This window comes from Mastigoproctus giganteus, chromosome 8 (genome assembly GCF_048544385.1).
Source record: "Mastigoproctus giganteus isolate SK-2022 chromosome 8, ASM4854438v1, whole genome shotgun sequence".
Classification (NCBI taxonomy): domain Eukaryota; kingdom Metazoa; phylum Arthropoda; class Arachnida; order Uropygi; family Thelyphonidae; genus Mastigoproctus; species Mastigoproctus giganteus.
This window is the reverse complement of record NC_143582.1, coordinates 166055276-166077136: the sequence shown is the minus strand read 5'-3', so window position 1 is coordinate 166077136 and position 21861 is coordinate 166055276. Positions and strand designations below refer to the sequence as shown.

General features: G+C 36.7%; 1 protein-coding gene across 1 annotated transcript in view; it reads left to right on the top strand.

Moving 5' to 3' along the window:
• The window catches only part of LOC150081983 (major facilitator superfamily domain-containing protein 6-like), a 67812-nt gene that overhangs the window by 12509 nt on the left and 33442 nt on the right, over nucleotides 1-21861 (top strand). The window contains exon 2 of the mRNA XM_090380390.1: nucleotides 6741-6837. Coding sequence (XP_090236516.1) covers nucleotides 6771-6837 — 67 coding nt within the window. The 5' untranslated portion in view covers nucleotides 6741-6770. The remainder of the gene's footprint in view (nucleotides 1-6740; nucleotides 6838-21861) is intronic.

Sequence of the window (21861 nt, the reverse complement as noted above, 5' to 3'; positions counted from 1 at the left end):
CCGTGAAGACTGGGGGCGTCAATCACACCAGTTAGCATCTGAGACAGAAGAAGAATATTCCTGGATGCAATGTGAACTCTCCAGGGAGTGATATTTAAGTTGGCAGATAAATACTTTTCCTTTCAGCACTAGCCCACAAATAACAATCTGGTGATGTTAAATATGAGGGGTCTTGAGAGCCACAGATTTATAGGGAGAAAAAAAAATTATCACTGAAAAAATCTCTCGGAACAGCAGCTGTTTCACGGGATGTGTGAGAAGCCCCCCCGTTTTTCTGAAACCTGCAATAACGCAATAACGTTCATTGTCGAACAGCGCAATAAACTGGTGTACTGTATTAAATCCCCGTATAAGTTTTTTTAAGCTGGTCTATTAAATCCCGGTATACGTTTTTATCGAATGATTGAACCTTTCTTCTTTGGAAACACAGTTGTGTTAATCATTCAACAACATAAAACGACACACCACACTTTTCTTTTCTAGTTGTAAAAGTATTTTAAAAAAAAAAATGAAGTTTTTAATTACTTTGTAATTCTTCTATTTTGACTAATAATATAACTTCTCAGGTGAAACCAACTTTATCACAGAAGAATACAGCCCATAATTCCAATTCCATTCGTTTCAATAAAGAGGAGAAATCAGCTGCAATGAAAATAATGGAGGCATGACTTTTTTTTTTTTTTAATAACACTTTATGTACATGACCCTTCAAAATACAAGGAATTTTCACAGATTTTTTGGTAGACAGCAATAAACGTTAACATTTTCTAGGTTTTTTTCTTTGCATAAGTATTGAAGAGCATCTAGTTTTTTTTTGTTTTTTTTTCTCATCAAAATCATAAAAATCAGCTCTTTCATTTTTGATTTTCGCCAATTTTGAATCATCCTGTGTAATGATTGACAAATTAATAGCAACTCGCCCATTTCAACTTTTTTATTTTTTAATTTTATTTATTTATTTTTGCTCAAAAATAATGTTGCAATTCATTTTTATGAATAAAATACTATGGCAACTACGAATTTTGGCAAATAAAACCCGGCATATATATTACTACTAATGGTAGTAATATATATGCCGGGTTTTATATATTACTACCATTAGTAGTAATTATTAATGGTAGTAATATATAAAACCCGGCATATATAGTAGTAATGGTCAGTACATAATAAAACACGCCTGCGTGCTCTGGATTCATAATTTATTTTATTTTGTTACACAATGGTCAAAATAATAGTAACCGTTGCTGTTTAACTACTTGGAATTTGTCTTAATCCCTTAAGCCGCACGTAGAAAACGGTCAGGAACAGTTATTGGGCTGGAGTCATGCTCCAAAACTTAATCTTCTGCACGCATCGTAGTCCAAAGTGAACTGTGTACAATGGGCCATCACAGGGAACAGTTCTGATTCCAAGAGTGATCACGTAATTTTGCTGTTGTAAGTGATTTGATCTTCAAAAGTACTGTGGATAGGGAAAAAAAATTGACATTTCTTCTAGGATGGCTGCTAAAATGAAGATTATGAAGGAATGTGGTGAAAAAAAAAAAACACTGAACTTGCTGAAACTTTTAGTATTCACAAAGTAACAGCTGGGTAGAAATTAAACAAAATGGCGGGATTAGGAAAAGCTCGCAGCGGAAGAATAAGATAAAATGTGATGTTGTTGGTTTGTCGTCTAATGGCCCAAGGGCTGCTAAGGCAACAGTGTACCCTAAAATGTGAAAGAAACGGTTAAACAAAGAGCTGGAATTAAAACAGTTGGTAGAACTGCTGAGAGGAAGACCGAAGGAAAACGGCTTTAAATCATGTTATCCAATTAAAAAGCAATGCCCACTAAACAAGAGCAACAAGCAAGCGTTATATGAGATAAACAGCAGACCAAATGAAAGTTGTTTTTTAGCACTGATACAAAAAATAATTTTAGTCACAGTGAATCTCTCTGCATGATTCATATACGATCATGCATGGTGCAATTCCTAACTAGTGTGATGGTCCGGGAATATTTTTCAGCCAACGATGTGGGAAGATCGAAGTTTTTTGAGAATACTGTACATATCATAATATACAAAATGTTCTTTCTTCTCAAATAATACCTTCAGTGAGAGAGATATTTAACAAAGGAGAATTCTTTTTTAAAGATTACTCTGCTCCGTATTACCGAGCAAAGAGTAATAACATTTTTCGTCAAAATATTAAAACATTACCTTATCCTAGTAATTACCTGGATTTGAATCTCATATAAAATCTACGAATACAGTTTTAAAATAGGTTAATAAAAAAAAAAAAAAAAAAAAAGGAAACGAAAAATCTTCATATAAATCTTGAGTTGAAGGAAATAAATAGTATAGTGTCGTGAAATACCCCAAGAATCACAGAAATATTAAAAATATGTATCCCCAGTTCATAAAGAGGATCTAAGGACGACACGAGTAATTAAAGACCTGTTAGTTTAACTTCTGTTCCGAGTAAAATAATGGAGTCACTGGTTAAAGATGCATTGCAGGATCATCTAGACAAGACAGCAGCAATAATTCAGACACAGCATGGGTTTGTTAAGGGAAAGTCTTGTCTGATCAATTTGGTTGGATACTATGATGTGGTCACAAAGGGACTGGATGCAAAAAATAATTTTTTGATATCATACTGTACTTAGATTTCAGAAAAGATTTTGATACTGTTCCACATGGAAGACTACTCTACAAATTGGACCAGTATAGTATTAAGGGTAAGTTTCTACAATGGATAAAAGGATGGTTGAGTGGGAGAAGACAGAGAGTGGTAATCAATAGACGCTGCTCTTTATCGACTAATGTTATTAATGGAGTCCCCCAGGGGTTCGGTGTTGGGCCCACTGTTGTTTTGTATATTTATCAATGATAATGATGAAGGTATATCAGGCTTAATGTCGAAGTTTGCAGATGATACCATACAAAGGTTGGAAGGGTTGTTAATAACAATAATGGCAGTGTGCTACTGCAACAGGATCTAGAAAATTTGGCCAGATGGGCTGAGTAGTGGCAACTGAAGTTTAACATTGACAAATGCAAAGTACTGCATATGGGTAGAAAACGTACCAACTGTGTGGTACTACACTTAGAGTGGTAGAAAATGAAAAAGACCTGGGAGTTTTTTGATCAATGCAGACAGGCTGCCAGAGTAGGCCATGGGGTATTGTCAATGATATATAGGAATTATGCTAGTAGGGAAAAGGAGGTGATTATCCCTTTGTATAAGGCAATGGTCAGGCCACGCCTTTACTACTACGTACAGGTCTGGAGGCCTCATTTTAGGAAGGATGTTGAGTTGCTTGAGCATGTACAGAGAAGGGAAACAAGTTTGGTGAGGGGAATGAAGGGGTTCTCTTACCAAGAAAGGCTTAATTTAACCAAATTGCAGCAGCTGGAGACTAGGTACCTGCGAGGTGATCTGATTGAGGTGTATAAGGCATTGAATAGGTTGAGCACGCTGAATTCTGATGGGATTCTTCCGCTTGCTCAGATTACGAACCTGAGGGGACATAAATTCAAATTGAGGAAAGACAGTTGTAGAATGGATGTGCGGAAATTTGCCTTTAGCCAGCGGATGGTTAATTGCTGGAACAAACTTTCATCTGTCGTTGTGGAAGTTGATAGCTTAGATAAAGTCAAGGAGAAACTGTAAAAACTTTTAGAGGGAATGTATGGGTGAAATTGTTTTTATTTTTATTTTTATGATTATTATTATTTTTTTTTTTTTTTGGCTGATGCTACATAAGCTCATTGCTTATGTAGGCTTGCTTTCTTGCATACGCTTGATTTCTTGAATCACATGCCTCCATTACTACTACTAATATATCATGTGTTGCATTAAGGTAATAAAGTATGTACTCAAAACCTAGGTTGGTATTATTTCCGAATTGAAAATATGTACCACGAAACGTTTGTACATATATTTCCAATTCGGAAATAAACATAACATAATAGAGTCAAACGTTTCGTGATATTTTCTTACCACTTCTTCAGTGACTGCAAAGACAGTAACTACTAAAGGTTATTATTATGGAATTCTTAAAATTTTTAGTATAATTAACAAAAGTTTTAGTAAATCAAACTTGGATCTAATTCGAATAATTTTGTTTTAGGGTTAATTTTATATAATAAATAACAATAATAAGTAAACAATTACCAGCTGCCTGGAATATCACCCTTTTGTAAGAATTCCGTAATAATAATCTTTAGTTACACTCTTTGCAGTCATTGAAGAAGTAGTAGTAAGAAAATACGGAACGTTTGACTCCATTATGTACATATATTTCCAATTCGGAAATAAACATAATAATGCTAACGGGTTTTGAGTTCTTTATTATCTTCAAACAGTTTACTTATGCATAATGCCGTTCAAGAAATACCTTATATATTATATGCTTCATGCCCCAGAACTTGAAAGACTGTTGCTCATTCTCCTGAACTCCTGGATATCCTTAAAAACATTAATTATGGTTTTAAGTGAATAATAAATTTTTTTGAAAGCTGCCATTGGTTTCTATTATTTTGTTCATTAATAACGATATGACAGAATTTTTTAATTCGAAATCGATATTTTCTTCAGTCATATCATACTATGAATATGAATTTCGTAGCGCCGATACAGCGTTTTGTTCATAAAAAAAATTTACACCTATTTAAAATAAAATGAAAAAAGAAAAAGAAAAAACAAAAAAACAGGCGAGTTGCAATTAATTTGTCCGGCATTGCATTTCTTGAAAATTAGAAAGAAATGCACAATATAATGTAATCAAATTCAAGCTGGCTTTCTAATTCTCGACTCAGTCATAGTATCAAAGTATTACAAACACAAGATAAAAGATTAGTCCTTTACGGTATTTAGGGCACATATTCAACATATATATCTTTTATATGCTTGTTAGCTTACAGCACTGAAATTAGAGTATAAATTTAACCCCTGCTTTCTATTCACAGGTATTCTGGCTATTCACCACGAAAGATGAGGCGCAGAAAATTTGTCAGTGAGTGGCAAAAAGGAATGATAGCATTTGGCAGTTCTAAAAGAACATCCTGCTAAAGAAGTAGTTGAAACTTATAGTGTTTCAGAAAATAATAAGAGTTTTAAGGAATGATGTGAGTCGAAATGAACCAGAAATTTGCAGTGAATATCTGCATGATTCATGTATGATCAAGATCTTGAAGTTCTTCAAGGCAAGACCGTGAATTATGGTCGAAAGTATGTGATCAGACGAATATCTTGTCGTATAGTAAACGAAAAACGATTTAAAACAAGACAAGAACTTCTGCAAGCATTTACCCAAGGATTTTGTTCGCCGATTTTTGAAAGAACACTGAGAAGAGAGAATTGCGTAACATGGATGCCTTTTGCTGAATAGTTCAGGGAGACTGATGAATTAGATATTCTTTGATTCCAGGATGAAAGCTATCTGGTTCAGAAGTCGCCTACTGTTTGGCAAGCAAAACTCCAAATAATAGTAGAGCATTTAAATTGGCAGCCAAGTCACCAAATTTAAATCCAACAAAGAATGTATGGAGTTATCTTGAATGGAAAGTGAAACCACAGTCTGTTTATGCAAAATGCTGACCGAATGAATTACAGGATCAGTTTTTCTTTTTTTCACAGAATAGCCTAATATTGATATAAAGTATTTAAGGAGTCTAGTTAAACCAACCAGAATTCAAGAAGTGAGCCGTGCTAAAGGATTACATATTATTAATTGAAAAATTACACAGGTGAATAATTTTTATCCGGTGACTTCAAGTTCCAACCACCTTCTGTATATTTAGAAATATACAGAAGGTGCTTTAAAATACTCATTAACACAGTTTAAGCGATATCAATTAATTTCGTGCCTTCTCTGTTTAGTGGCATTTCCACCACCTTCACAGGGATTAGGTTTAATTTTTTTTTTCAAGCAATTTCATTGGATCTGCCCAAACGAAAGTAAACTATAATTTATAGCTATGTTTATTCAAATGTCGGCTCTTGTTTTATACACATTTCTGTGTTCTACAATTCTCTGTTAACCCTCCTTACATTTTTGGTGTCCCACTCTGCAGCACCACTAGTGCTGCAGAGTGGGAAAAGTACATTCTGATTCTATCGCAGAACTGATGGGTCAGCTAATCATCTTTTTCTGTGTTTTCAATCGTTTCACATTTTTTTTTTTCAATTTTTTGTGTTTTAAATCGTTTCACAATTTTTTTTCAATTTTTTTGTGTTTTCAGCTATTTCACATTGTAGCAAAATTTTACTGGCACGCATTTTTATACTGTAAAAATATATATTTGGGAAATTATTCTAACTCGAAAGTTTCTAGTTGATAAAGGACGTGTAATTAATGCGGAATTAAAAATATATGCCAATACCTACCAAGGTAATCTCATAATTCATTACCTTACTTTGAAGAGATTCTTTATAATTCGGTTGTGAAAAACTGAACCCATTATACCTAACTTCATTTAGAGATAATTTCTTACTTCTTTAAAAAGTGAACATGCAGACCGAAAATCAATTTTAATCATCTCTTATGGTGAGACACTATGTTCAGTATTTTAGAATTTAGTTTCGAAGCTTTTATCTACTGTTCGCATGCTTCTAAAATGTTGCTACCTGCGCAGCAATTAAAGGGTATCAAATATATTTAAAAATTAATTGCTTTCAGAAGTAATTACTCCTTTACAGCTATTCTCTATAAGCATTAAAATGTGGTTTGTGTTCGTTTATCTGTTTTAGATTACCATCAATTAAATTTACAAGACAACCATGAAATTTCCAACCATTAACAAAGCCCTGTTTCCCTTGAAGATTGTTCTTTTCTGTTGGTTCGGAGGTAAGGACTTTATACTGATGAAATATTTTTAGTCATCGTAGCAAATTTTTACATTTATGGATTTTATTTTTAACTGCAGAGAGTGGTAGAGGGAAGAGCCTTTAGATATTCGCCACTATTACGAGAACAGCAATATATGATTAGTGGTCGAATATGCTGTAATAGTCATTCTTCATAATAACTAAAACTACTTTTGAAAAATAGTATTATTCTAACTTTTAATAGAAAAATGCACTTCAGATTTAACTAAATTTACAAGTCACTGAAATATCAGCATTAAATCAGCACACAAGTAAATCTTTGAAAACGTCGGACAGCACTGATAGTTAGAAAATGGCAAACCTAATTTACAATTAGTATCAATGATATAGCATCGTAACTAACACTTTCTCGCCATCCGAGTAGTAAGCAGGAGACAGTAGTGGAAATGAGTTTTCAGAACTAAGTGTATGCTTCAAATTAAGAAGGGGAACTGGGAGTGAGAATTATGAATAGTAGAAAACTAAAAGGCTGTATTGATGAAAGCGAAAAATATGAATATCTGTATCTTGTTTCTTCAATAATTATCAAATGGCTCGGTTTTCAGAACGCAACTGTTCTAGCAATAATAATTAGTTAATGATTAGTAGAGTTTTTGAAGCTAAACTAGATATATGGCTTATTCTCTCATTTTCACTACGCAATGATTAATACACAAAGCACTAATGGTCATAAACTTATGTAACCTATATATCTTTCTTTTAACACTTTTAATAAGGAATAACTATTGGATAATAAAATACAACGAAACAAGCAGAGTACGATTGATGGCCAAAATTCAGTTGAGCTTGCTTTGAAATTTCTCCTAAATAAGATATTCATAGAAGAAACAAAATATTGTAAGGGATTATTCAAGTCGAGCGGATAAAATTATGCAAACATTTTTAACAACAGTTTTAATCTCAGTGCAGCGTCTTGCTTCATCTGGTAAAAGTTGGATTCAAATCCCACTAGCACGATTTGTTGTTTTCCAGGGTGAGGCCGGGTGTCTCAAGTTGGATAAATAAAATTCTTCATAATCAACGCAGAAGCGTAGTGCCACTAGTAGCACAACGTAACCAATTTGCTAATGTTAACAAAAATCAAAATTTAATAACATATTACTCGGCATCCATCCGTAGATAGATAAATGGTAGATGAATTCCTTTAAATATCCCTTTAAAAGTATCCAAAATTAAAGAAAACTACTGGAATGGATGTGCGAAGAGATCACAAAGATCATCAGTAAAGCTGTCTATGCAAGTGCTTCACGAATGGCAAGCTAAGTTTGATACAATTTGCATTAAGAAGGCGATATTCAAGCACTGTTGCAAGCGATATTCAAGCACTGTTGCAAGCGATATTCAAACACTGTTGCAAGCGATATTCAAACACTGTTGCAAGCGATATTCAAGCACTGTTGCAAGCGATATTCCAGCAAATAAGAGTGTTGCTATTAAGCAGTAATTTGAAAGCGATATCACTTCACATACTTCTTCACGTTCGTCTAGAACTAGTTTCACTGCTGCTAGTCTGAACTATGACATTTTATTATTTTCGAAATTTATTGACTTTAGTCAACAGCTATTGAACAGCTAGTCTGAACTATGACATTTTATTATTTTCGAAATTTATTGACTTTAGTCAACAGCTATTGAACAGCTAGTCAATAGCTATTGATCAGACGCTGAATGAATTTTGTTGAATAATCTTTCTTTTTCTCTGCTGAAAACACACAGTAACAATGCTTTATTGGGTACATTGTGTTTTCGGCAGAAAGAAACTTGAGGGCGGTTTTTTTCCTCACTTTTTGTTTGCGATTTTAACTAAAACTGATTTTTAAAAGATATTTGTCCATAAGTTTATTGAGGATAAAACTGATACCTATGCTGTTAAAGTTGGCTATTTTTGGGATTGTTATTGTGGTAAATGTTTGTTATATTGTTCAGCCAGTACATTATTTTTTTTTCTGGATGGATTTTATCATGAATATAATTAATATTCAAATATCTTTATTTGTAATAAAAGGAGAGACGTTTCAAATACAGGTTACTGAAATATTTGAAATAGCTTATAAGTAACAGAAGTGTTATTTCACAAGCTGTTTTCAAAGTTTTTATCATTCTTAAATTTTAAACAATATTGTGTGATTGCAGGTCATTCTAATGTTGAGCAGGATTCTATTGTTTCGCATTTTCTCGAAGAATCGCAAAATTTTAATTTCGTTTGTATACGGACATCTCCCACAAAAAATAAAACATGCCTCCAGAGAAATTTTACCAATATGTGTGTGAAAGACATTATATACTAAAACAGAGAGAAAAATAACAGGAAGTTTAGGGTCACTCACTTGGCTTCCAACTCCTTACTAAGATTATACAAGAGAAGGCCTAGTGCCTTCTCTTCTAAATCTCAGACTTTCCCAAGTAGCCTTGAGTAGCTAGTTGTTTGGTAAAAATTGAGGTTCAGTTTGCTTCTGATCGTACCCTCCATCCCCGGTTTTTAATTGTGATTCCTTTCTGAGTGCCAGTCGGTTCCTGCTGTTTCCAATAAGGCTGTTAATAGGTTTCCCATACAAAATATACTGATTCCGCAAAAGCTGTCTTATATTTTGAAGCAGTCTTTCCCTACCAATTATGTACTCGTTATAATATTTGTTTGCCAGGTGGCTTCATGTGTTTGCGGTCAACTTGATGTGTGGTAGTTGCTCAGCCTTCGTGATGCGAGCAATTAACCGTGTTATTCAAGCTTTCACCGAAAGAGAGCTTGTTTAAACTGCGAGAAGTTTAAGAGTGGTAGAACAGACACTGCGTGAAGCTCGTCCCAATTTTAATGGGCCAAGGAAAGAAGCATTTCACAAATATGTTCGTTCAAAAATAGTCATGGAGCTAAAAGAATTTTTTCTTCTAATTACTCTTCAAAGGTTTCTCCTTCAAACATGATGTCTAGGGATCTCATGTTCTTAGATTTAATATGAGTTCATTCAGTTTGTTCCTCACTGTGAGTTATCTGATTTCTCTAACACTGAATGTAATCAAGAAATCCATATGAAATTCCAAACTTTTGTTTTAAAGCCGCAGTTATATCAGTCTTGATGTTTTAGTGTTCTCGTACCAAAAGGTACAAGAACACTAAGCCTAGTAAGAGAAGATTTTTCCAGAGATTTAGTTAAGTTCCAAGGTAGCTGCTCTTCCTGAAAGAGTGGAAAATACAGCCGTAAAGGACTTGAGACTTTTCAGTTGGTTCGTTTCTGAAAATCCTTTAGAAACAGAATATTAAAATAAACAAACTTATTTTAATAGAGTTTACTATTAAAGTAAACTTATCACTGAAGATATGATCTACCCATATCTTTGAATCAGCTAGTGAGTAAAACAGTTAAATATTTAAAACCCTGCAAAAAAGTAGGGATTGTTTTGTTCTGTGTTATTAAATTCGAGCTGCATTTGACTCTGTTCAGATAAAGCAATTACCATGTCTTTTAGGTAATTATTGTTTATTCAGAGAACTTGTTAGCCCTTCTAGAATCGTTTTGCCAAGCGTAAATTAGCATTTCATAATTCGTAGAAATGGATCATTTGTTCTGTTTCTATGGACTTGCCTGAGGATAGGCCTCTTTCAGCTGTATTATTTTCTGATTGCCTTCTTGATAGTTAATCCGAACTTTATCGCTTATGTTGGTGGTCTAATTATTCCTGGCTGTCGACAAGTGTTTCACGGATTTTTTCAGCTTTTCGGACGAATATTTCAAATTGCATATACGAATTCTATTTTTTATGTGGGCAGGTCTTAAAATAAATTCTGCGAAGATTAAATATTTGTTTTTCTCTTTCAAGCAATCCAGTCAGTTCCAGCTTTAATAATTATTTATGGAGACATAATTAACATGTGTGATCTAGTTCTTTATGAGTGGGTTTTTTTTTTTTTTTAATCCAAATTGTTGTTTCGAGAACACATTGCATGCATCAAGTTTTCATTTGGTAATTAAGTGAACATGAATCTCCATTTCATCCATATGTCAGGCAAGTTTATTATTTGAAAGTATTTTAATTTATATGTGAGATATCCTTCAAATTATGAGTCCACTGGTACGCCTGTAGTAGCTCCTCGTCTGTTGGTTGTCAATATTTTAATAAATACTTTTCTGAAAACTATATCGGCCACCAAAGCAATAGAAAGGCCAAGCACGAAAGTACAGACCATAGTTCGAGTCCGACACACATTAACCGTGTGTGCAGCGACTGCTACTCATGTTAACGATTGTATTCTTGTCAAAATGATTAATTGCAAATCCTTTTGATCTAGTGGTCATGGCGGAATACAATTAGAAAATTTTTATCACTGGTCTCCTTTTATCCGTTAAGGACTTGTACAACAGCACTGTTCAATATTTCTCTCTGCTCTCTCTTATACAATAAAGAATATTTATTTATTTAATGGATCCTCAAAGCGCTTGATCATAAGACTGGAACAGAATTGCGATTTAATTTATCTGAAGACTGCATGACTAATTGCTGCTTAAAAAAAAAAAAAAAAGGCAGTTAACATATCCAGAACGGATGATAGTCATACCATCAATTAGCCTCCACAGAATCGGCTTCGTCGTAGTCCTGTACTTTCGTCGCCGTTTCACAAACTGAAGAAGTATAATCAATACTTCATAATGCTATCTTTAAGTTAATTAGCACTTTTACAATTGATTTTGGCTTCTAGGACCTGAATCTGACTCATGAAAAAGAATAATATTTAGTAGTTTTGCAAGCCCTCTAGTTTTGTAAAGGGGTATTACCAAGTGTTGTCTTGTGGGTGCGTATTGTGTTTGCTTTATATGTGTTTGGCAATAATGGATTACATATACAGGGTATCCACAAACTCTCCTTTACAAAACTAAAATTTTTTATCTTTTAAAGGTACATAATATAAACCTGAAACCACCTGCAGATAATAGAGTACCTTTATGAATATTTTTTAATACTCTGGAAGAATATCTTCTTCAAGTTTTTATTCATTAACTGAAAAATGTGCGGACTGTAGCAGATGGCAGCATAATCGCAAAACTATAATCATGGCGGAATTTTGCACGTTTGACGGTTGGTGAAGAAAATCTTAAAGATCTAGTCGAACTTTTCCAAACGCTGAGTCTCTTGACGTTTGGTTATGAGGTAATTTAAATAAGTATGTTACTAATGATGATGTGCAAAGATATTTTATGATTTTAGAGATTAGCATCAAACGATGCTTATCTCCAAAATGAGTTCATATGAGTAACATTGTTGCAGGCATACTCTGCTCCACCCTGTGAGCAGGATTAAAAACAAACCACAATCTTTACCAAAAGCGGACTACCGCACATGCAACTTGAGGCGATGAGCCGCCTTTTGATGATTACTGCAACTTTCGTATAATTATCTAGCACATACACTGATGTGAACCAATTCACTGCAAATATTTTGGTTTTGAATAGTTTATTCAGTACGGTGGCTCGAGTCGTCGCATTTCAATTGTGGCTATGGAGTATAATAAAAATCGCTATATATTCATTCCAGGACTATAACCAAGCATCCAATGGATAAAATCAAAAATATCACTAAAGGCTAAGAAAGCAATGGTGAAGATCTAATTTCTTACCTTTCTGCAGAAATTCTCCTCTACGAGGGGCTTTCTTTGACGTCGGTATGGAAGGCAATAATCTTTATCTGAAAATAAAGTAACATATATAGGAAACAAAGTTAAAAATTATTGTATTGTAAAGTATTATGCAGCTATATACACTAAGCTTTTTATTAGGTAGACTACTTGTTTCATGATATGAATTGAAATAGTATTAGTATTAGTATTAGTATTAGTAACGGCCGCATGGTGCAAGAAAGCCTATGGCTTATGCTGCACCAGCCAAAAAAAAAAAAAAAAAAAATCCGAACAAAACAATGATAAAAATAAATAAATAACAAAATAATAATATTAATTAATAAAAAAAAAAAAAGGAAATTAAACCTATCATCCTATGCGCTTCCCTTACCCGAAAGTACTATCCAGATGACCTTTGAATTTCCCCAAACTGTCGGCCTCTACCACCCATGAAGGCAACTTATTCCAGTAATTTATAACTCGCTGGCTAAAATAAAACTTCCCGCAGTCCAATCTAAACTTTCCCCCCGTAACTTGAATTTATGTCCCCTAGTTGTAGCATCATTTATAATCTTGAAAATTTTGTCCTCATTCATTTTACTGATGCCTCCAAAGCCTTAAACACCTCAATCAAATCTCCTCTAAGGTGTCTAGTTTCCAAACTCTGCAACCCACATATTCGAAGTCTTTCTTCATAAGGACGCCCTTTAGCCGATCTCACCAGGCGAGTTACCCTTCTTTGCACCCTTTCAAGAAGATCCATGTCTTTCTTTAGGTGCGGTCTCCATACTTGAACACAGTATTCCAAGTGTGGTCTAACATAAGCCTTATATAATGGGATTATCACGTCCCTATCTCTACTTGCAAAAGTTAGATAGATCATCGATAGGACACCATGGGCCTTCCTTGCCACCTGTTTACAATGCTCAGAGAATTTCATGTAACACCCAAGTCCCTTTCCTCCAGTACTGGAGGAAAGGGACTTGGGTGTTACGATACGCTACAATTCACTTCGTGGAGTTTAGTTGAACTCCACCAAGTGAATAAGTTTTTTTGGGATTACTGTTTCCCAGGTGTAATACCTTACACTTTGTTGGATTAAAGCACAGCTGCCATTTTTCTGACCATTCCTGAAGTCTATCTAGGTCTCTCTGAAGAAGCTCAGCTTCTTCAGAGAGATAGTGAATGAAATAATACACCCGAGTGTGTGTGTGTGTGTGTGTGTGTGTGTGTGTGTGTGTGTGTGTGTGTGTGTGTGTGTGTGTGTGTGTGTGTGTGTGTGTGTGTGTGTGTGTGTGTGTGTGTGTGTGTGTGTGTGTGTGTGTGTGTGTGATCGCTGGTGACTCCTAGGCGTTTTAGAGTGTGCACGAAAAAGTGTTGGCGCTTGTGTGTCAGCCTAATGTGTGCTGGTTTGGGTCCACTATCACCTGTAGTTCTGAAACGCACAAAATCCCGCACCCATTGAAGTCAGTGCAATACCGGTAGGCGCCAGCAATCCCGTTCCTAGGTTGCCCAAACCAGGGAGCCAGCAAAAAAAAGCTCTGTGTAAATTAACCTATTAATTATTTTACTCAGAAATATTCTGATTTTTACCTTACTTAAATTTAACTTTAAGATATTGCAAGGAAATTTAAAAGTTAAAACTTTAACTATATACAAAAGAATTTAAAAGGATAGCCGGTGGCAAGTAGTCATAATGAGACTACTGCCACGAGAAGTACGTTGATATTCGTCTCTTCCGCTCCAAGATACACAGCAAGGAAATATATCTTTACAGTCTTCCACGAGAAGAGGCGTACTAGAAGTAGATGATAAAGTCAGTAGCATCAACAGGGAAACAACAGCCACAATGAGACTGTTTCTCTATAACACATTGATTGCCACGCAGTCAACTCAAGAAGATTTGATCAAAAATTTAATGGTGTGTGTGTGTGAACAGCTTCAATGAGACTGTCACAGCCCATTAAAATTAGCTGGTCCAAAACGACGTTACTCAACTTGAGCTATCAACCTTACAAGAGGTCGCTGCCACGGAAGAGCATAATGATCCTTGTCATCCTCCCAGTCAAAGGTACTCAACAATTATAAATCTTGCTTTTCAATCTTCCACAGAAGATATGTACTGGACAAAAATGACAAAAATCTCAAGCGTCAGGAATGAGGTCAACAGCCACAATGAGACTGTGCCTCTATGTCATTTACAGAGCTTTTAACCTAGACACCACAGAGATTTGACTGAGGTGTATGAGGTTCTGAGAGGTGAAATAAAAATGAATGAGAGACAAATTTACACTGTTATCCATGATCCAGAATTCTAGGAGCCATAATTTCAAATTGCAGTGAGGGAGATTTACACTGAACTGCAAGTTCTCGTTTAGGCAGCAAGTTGTTAATTACTGGAATAAGTTGCCTCTATGGGTGGTTGAGTCCGACATCTTGGAGAAATTCGAAGCTCATCTGGAAAGATAAGCTAAAAGTGTTTGAAATACTACAATGGAACATGCCTGGACCATATAAATAAGGCCTTCAACAAAAATACATAGTTTTACAATTCATCGTTTCCCACGCAGTCTAGGAAATCTTTTGTTCAGAAAATTAGGAGTGATGAACGTTGCTGTGAACAGTCACAATGAGACTGTCACGGTAAGATTTATATTATCTAATCCAAAAGTGGCGTTTTTGATCATGTAATTTGAATTTTATATTGAGCTATGTGGTGTTGGATCAGTATGATATCTATTTCCAGAGTCCAGCAAGCAGGAGGTTACAAGATACAAATAATGAACTTAAGAGTTCCCCCCCCCAAGTATTCTAAGAAGGTCTACCCTCCTAGTATTGATATTTTTATTATTTACATTGTTTACTTGATAATCTGCTTTATTTACAACAAGGGGTATTCCAACAAAACACAGTAGGCTATTTTGTTCATTAAAATGCAGCTCATGCAATTTGTACACCAATTTGATTTCAATTTAATTAAACAAGCTGATTCCTAAGTTCAGTTCTCTTCTGAAAAAACTAACACTGAGAAGATCTGTAGGGTGGTAAAATTTTGTTAATTTTCTAGAAGGATATGAACATTATCCACCGATAGGTTAGGGACTCTATTGATAAGACGTCGTCTCTGTTCCGAGTACAGTGGACAAATTAACAGGACATGTTCCCAATCCTCGTTCTGACCACAAGTGCAGAACGGATCTGGCTCAAGCCCCATCTCATGGAGTTTAGCCCTGAGAGAATCATGACCCGTTAGTAAATATGCTGAAGTCATAGATGGTGCGAACCATGAACAGATTCCCGGAGAAGTCACAAAAGTCACTTGTTGAATGAACTTTTTTGTTGCCAGTCCAGACACAGATTCGTCCCATCTAGGCTGCTAAATAGCTGTTATCTCAGTCCAGATTCTTTTCTTTTCTGCTTTGATGTCATTTGCTGGGTCTGATGTTATGCCAAAAAACGTTGTAGATATCCCTTTCTTTAACTTGTAGATTGTGCCTCTGAATAAAATATATAAATCTATGGGTATTTCACCACCAAGAATTTGGAATGCATTATTTGAAACCGTGCGAGGGACGCAGTGAACAGTGAGAAGAACAGATCTTTGAATTGTTAACTTCCTCTTCACAGCAACCTTAATAACATTCTGATGCCAAACGCTTGCAGCGTACGAGACATCGTCTTGTAATACAATCTCAATATTTTCTTATTCAGACACCATTCTTTCTTAAAAATTCTTATGTATCATAAATGTATCACAAATGTACCCGAATGTAAAGTGTAAAGTGTAAAGTGTAAAGTGTGTTTAGGGTCAAACGGCACCAGGGGTTTCCCCCATCTCCGCGTTGCTTTCATTGTGAGTGAACCAGTTCGCTGGGAAATGCCAGAGATTTAAAAGTGTATGGATATTGTATATGTGTAATGTCATGTACCGTTGTTCATCTGGTCGTTTAGCCGCTGGACCCCTACTGAGGCCCAACGTTGCCCCACTTTCGCCCCGTGGAGGCAGACCAGGAAACACCAGTAGACTAAGATTTACTCTGGCAGGTCCTGCCGCTTAATTTCCTGAGATTTCGGCGGCTAGGACCTAAAAAAAAAAAAAAGAGGAAAAGAAAGTTAAAAAATAAACTAAGATATATATATATATATTTTTTTTTTTTTTGTTTTTTTTTTTTGGTAAATTCTATGGGGAATAACGCTAAATTTTTGAAACGCCGAGTGTATGGGCGAAAAACGTAATTTGGAGATGATTAAATCAATTCCGATGTGTAGGGCATTCGCTTGCGTATGTGCAGGTAGAGTGGGTGGGGAGGCTGAAGTCTGGGGGGAAAAGATAGAAGTATGGAGTCGAGAGAAGAGGCAACTCCAAGTCACAGTGGGGCATGCCCATGCCCCACCAGAAGGGAAAGTGGGAATGGCGAGAAGGGGATGAGACAGTAAGACCGTCTCTCCCCCCCACCGGGGATATGGGTATTAAAGATGAAGGAGGCTAGGGCGCCCTCTTCAAGTCGCCAAATGGCGTTTGGCAGCTGTGCTGCGTTAAGTATCTTTTCTTCAATATTGAGTCGATTTCAGTACAGTCGCTCATGGGGTAAGCTCCGTCCTTGTGTTTTTCACTCACTTGTCTCAAGGTTTTTCTCTGTAGTAACTCTGTTGGATAGTATTTTATGGTCTTGTACAGTTTAACTTGTGGTGATCTTTCTTCAGACACGATTTATGGTAATTAGCAGTTTTCTCCTCTCGAAGAGGTCCTGCGCATATTGAGAAAGTGCTCTGTATTCCTCTTCTGTGTCAATGAAGTGGGATTCCAGTCCTTTTGGAAGGTAGTGTATCTTTGTGATCAGGATGCCTCTGAGATCTTCGTATTCTGGGCAGTCGTAGACCAAGTGGTTCCAGTTCTCGATCTCCCCACATGTGCAGTTGGGGTCCTCAACAAGGCAGAACCCAAGCAGCTTCTCCTTAAAGGGACCATGACCAGTAAGGAGCGAAGTCAAATGCTTCCCGGAAGTATCGAGATTGGAGATTAGCCCAATAACCAAGTAGCATCAAGCCAACAACTATGCTGTGGTCAGGAACAGCTCGTTGATGCAAGACGCCAACGGAGGCTAATAACACTTTTTCACAGTAATAAAAAGGCAACATCCAATAAAATAACAACCGAGAATAACAGCGGTGACCCAAGAGGCATTCTAGAACACACAATTCATCGTTCCTTTTCACGGGTGGGATATTGCAACGGACAACAGAAGAGGATTCTGCTCCTGTCAACAGAAAACAAGAAGGCATGATTACAGTGAGCCCAGGAACACTGGCACTAGACAGTGGAGAATTGCTTGGTATGACGAATCCTGATTCCTGGTGTTTCACGGTGATAAAAGGACCAGAATATGGCAGTGGCAATGTAAAAGTGGGGGCAGTGTTTTCTTGGTGCACACTGGGACACCACACGTAAATGGATCAATATTTGTATGCTACAGGTTATTTAGAAATTGTTTCCGAAAAGTAGCAAACCGCCACAACAGCGTATTTATTTGCGAATGGGTTCTTCCAACAGGATAATGCGCCATGCCACAAGGCCAAAATTATAAACAACTAGTTTGAGGAACATGACAGTGGATTTCGACTACTGCAGTGGCCTCTTCAGTCATCAATCCAATTGAGCATTTATGGGATGATGGGGAAACGAACCCTTCGGAGTAGAGATAGGCAACCATCTAATTTGCATCAACTGTGAAAAGCAATTGAGTCAACGTTAACAGGCTTCCCTATGGTACGCTTTCAACACTTTGTTGAGTCCATGCCACGAAAAATCAAAGTAGTTTTGAGAGCTAAAGCCGAATAATCACTATTTAGCAGGTGTTTATTGGTGCAATAAACCTTACAGCGCATCCTGCCATAATGCGCCATCTTCCAACCTTTACGCATATTTATTCGCCACTTTTACCGTCATTTCGCGCACAAAAATTTGATGTTAATGCTTCGCGGAATATACTGTATAGTGATTGACCTTGATCCACCTATTGAAATTCTCTCTCTTCTATAGCGAAAAAGAGTGTTACATGGCCACGAAACGCACGCATGGCCATGTAACACTCTTTTTCGCTATAGAAGAGAGAGAATTTCAATAGGTGGATCAAGGTCAATCACTATACAGTATATTCCGCGAAGCATTCACGCTACAATTCTACGTATCATCAACGCACTGCTTACGTAAGCAGCAGGTAGCACGAATTATGTGTAAGAGATCCTAGAGAACAGAACACTAGCAACAGTCAAGATGATAATGGGCATAATCGCAACACCTTCATTCTGGGACACCTGTAGCTGGAGGATTCCCCCTGCTGCCCTTAGGGCGAATCCCGAGCTCTACTCGCGTTCAGCACGACTCCCTCTCTTGGACAGGTTCCTCCCTGAGTAGATGCTCAAGCAAACACAGGCACTTGAAGCCGACCTGAACAAATTCGCCGCTGACCGGACATACCGGAAAAAAATTATGACTAGCAGGACTAATCAACAATGACTGATGTGTACCTTGCATCTGCTCCTGTCTGATTGAGCTGGTGCTCTTATCTCGATGTTAAGCCAGCTCGATCAGACCTAACTCTCGTGAGGAGTTCTCTCCTTCGTATTAAAATATGTTTTCATTTGTATAATTACTTTTTTTTTGTAAATAATTGTTCGAGTATCCCGGAAGTATCGGGAGACTGTAAACCCCTGGCTTTATGACCGTGAAGGGCAATACAGACACACTCTCTCTCTCTCAGATATACGGAATGAGAGAGAGAGAGAGAGAGAGAGAGAGAGAGAGAGAGAGAGAGAGAGAGAGAGAGAGAGAGAGAGAGAGATTGTCATATCAGGGCCATCCGATAATTACCTCACATATCCGTGTGTATTATGTCCATAAATTGCGTGTTCTAGGGTCAGTTTTCCTGAAGGAAAATAGCCCTTGCTTTCCTCGTCTGAGACCAACTCAGCCACACAGTGGAAAAACACTGCAAAATTCATTGCGTCATTTACGGGATTTGAACCCGAGACTTTTCCACCACATGTGAATAAGACGGTGATTATAACCACTGTTACCCTTGAAGATGGGATGAGACAGAGAAGAAGGAAACTGCGAGGTGCGTTTGACAAGTGGTGGCCTGACTGTGAAGGATTTATCTTCTGAGAAGCCTGGTAATATCTTACTTTTCAAAATAGTCCCCTGGAGTCAATACACTTTTGTCACCAAAGCTGCAATGCGTTGGTTCTACTTGCAAAGAAAGTTTTCTCTTGGGTCTCCAGGAATGCATCCACTCCAGCAATGACATCACTTTCGGAGGAAAAATGGATTCCAGCCAGGTAATTTTCAAAATAGGAAATACGCGAAAGTCCAGTGGTAGTAGAAATCTGGTGAATATAGAGGACGGTACAAGATTTACAAACCGCACTCATACAGTACAACAATGGAAGTGACAGACTTGTAAGCAAGGCGTTGTTCTGGTCATGTTTTTGGCAGAAAAAGATCAGGATAACGCGCTGAGTCTTCTCCTTTTCTGAGCTTTCCTCAGCATTTTCCTCTTTGTAGTTTTCACGCAAACACAAAACGTCTGCATAATGTGCCCCTATGGCTCTCTGGTCTTTCTGAAGGTAATCCACTGGCAACACTTCATCATCATCATCCCCTTGCCTGCAGAAGGGATTGACTTGGCTTTCTTTGGATGGGAAGAAGAGCTGTGTTTACACTGTTTAGACTGCTCCTTTGTCTCCGGCTAAATGTGGTTGGCTCACATCCCATTCACGGTCATAAACCTTGCAGGAGTCAAAACAATACAAATGTTCCCTTGACTTAATAGCTTTTGTGCATTTTTGAACTGCTGCCAGCAACTTTGTAATCCATCGTGCTGACACCTTTTTCATAGCGAGAACTTCTGTTATTATGTGGTGCACACGTTCGGATGAGATTCCCAAGACACTGACAATGTGCCGAACTGCCACATATCGATCACTAATCACCAGATCATGCATACTGTCAACAACCTCTGGAGTGATGGATGTTGCAGGTCTTCCATAGCATGGGTGATCATTCAGACTCTCCCTCGCTCGTTTAAAGTTTGCTGCCCACTTCTTAGCCATGGAAAAGGAAGGGACATCTTCCCCCAATGTTGCAGCCATATCCTCATGATTTGCCTTTGGCGTTAGTCCCTTTTCCCTCAAAATATTGGATGATTGCACGGTGACTGATTTTGTCTAACCTTCCTCATTCACACAAATTTGTTGACATTAGTACCTGTAATTAAAAAAGAGCGCATTTCTATTACCACTCAGATTTTTCGGAACCCATGCATAAACAACCTCTTTCAAAAAAAAAAAACGTTATTGAAACTGCATGAAATTTGGTGGGTAACTTTTTTGAAGTGTTATACATTAAGTACAGAAACTTTTAACGCTGCACCACTACCTTTCATACTGGGCAACAAACTTTTCAAGCGACCCTCGTAATTATCTTCAACTTCCTAGAGAATTTCTCTAAACTTTAGTGTCATTTCGATTTATTGTTTTCCATGAGTGCGTGTTGTTTACTTTAATTTGTTATATGTAAAAATTTACATATAGTTCTTATACATACATACCCTTACTACCCGTCCTGTAAAGAATGTGTTCAAAAAAAAGACGATAGTATTACAAAAAAAAATAGACAGTAATAAATATTGAAACAAAAATGAAATTTTTAATGTTTTGACGAAAATAGTTTCCGATACCGATCAGGACATCGAAACGAACTGCACAATCAAACGAAAATTAGATGATGTGATGAGCGATTTGTAGATTTATATTACAATAAGAATGAAAAATAACATTCATTCTTTAAACCTCACTCCGCCAATTGAAAAATTAGTCGTCTAAAAGGAAACAATATTGCTCATGTATGTTTTGTTTTCAAAATGGAGTAAGTATTAGTTTATAACTTTTATGGAAGCTATCCCTGACTGGTACAAGAAAATCTGCATGCTACTACAGTACGCATTTCTACTACCACTCAGATTTTTCGGAACGTATGTCATTGCATTATAGCAAGATGAGCTGTATATATGTATATGCATTTTATATCAGACGGCATGTTTATTTGTGTACATACACTTAGTAGCCAATTTATTAAGTACATAAACCTAATAGCAAGTATATACACTGTGCTGTAACTTTATTAGCTACACTCCCTGCTCTGCACACAAATGGTTTGTCCCACAACGTTGCAAGTCACATGACCACAGTTGTGGATATAAATGCAGCAGAACAACCTTTCTATTATCAGTTAAACATACAAACCGTAGCAAGAATGGGAAAAGGAGTGATCTAACGGACTTCGAACGTGGCATGGTAGTAGGTACAAGACGTGCTGGA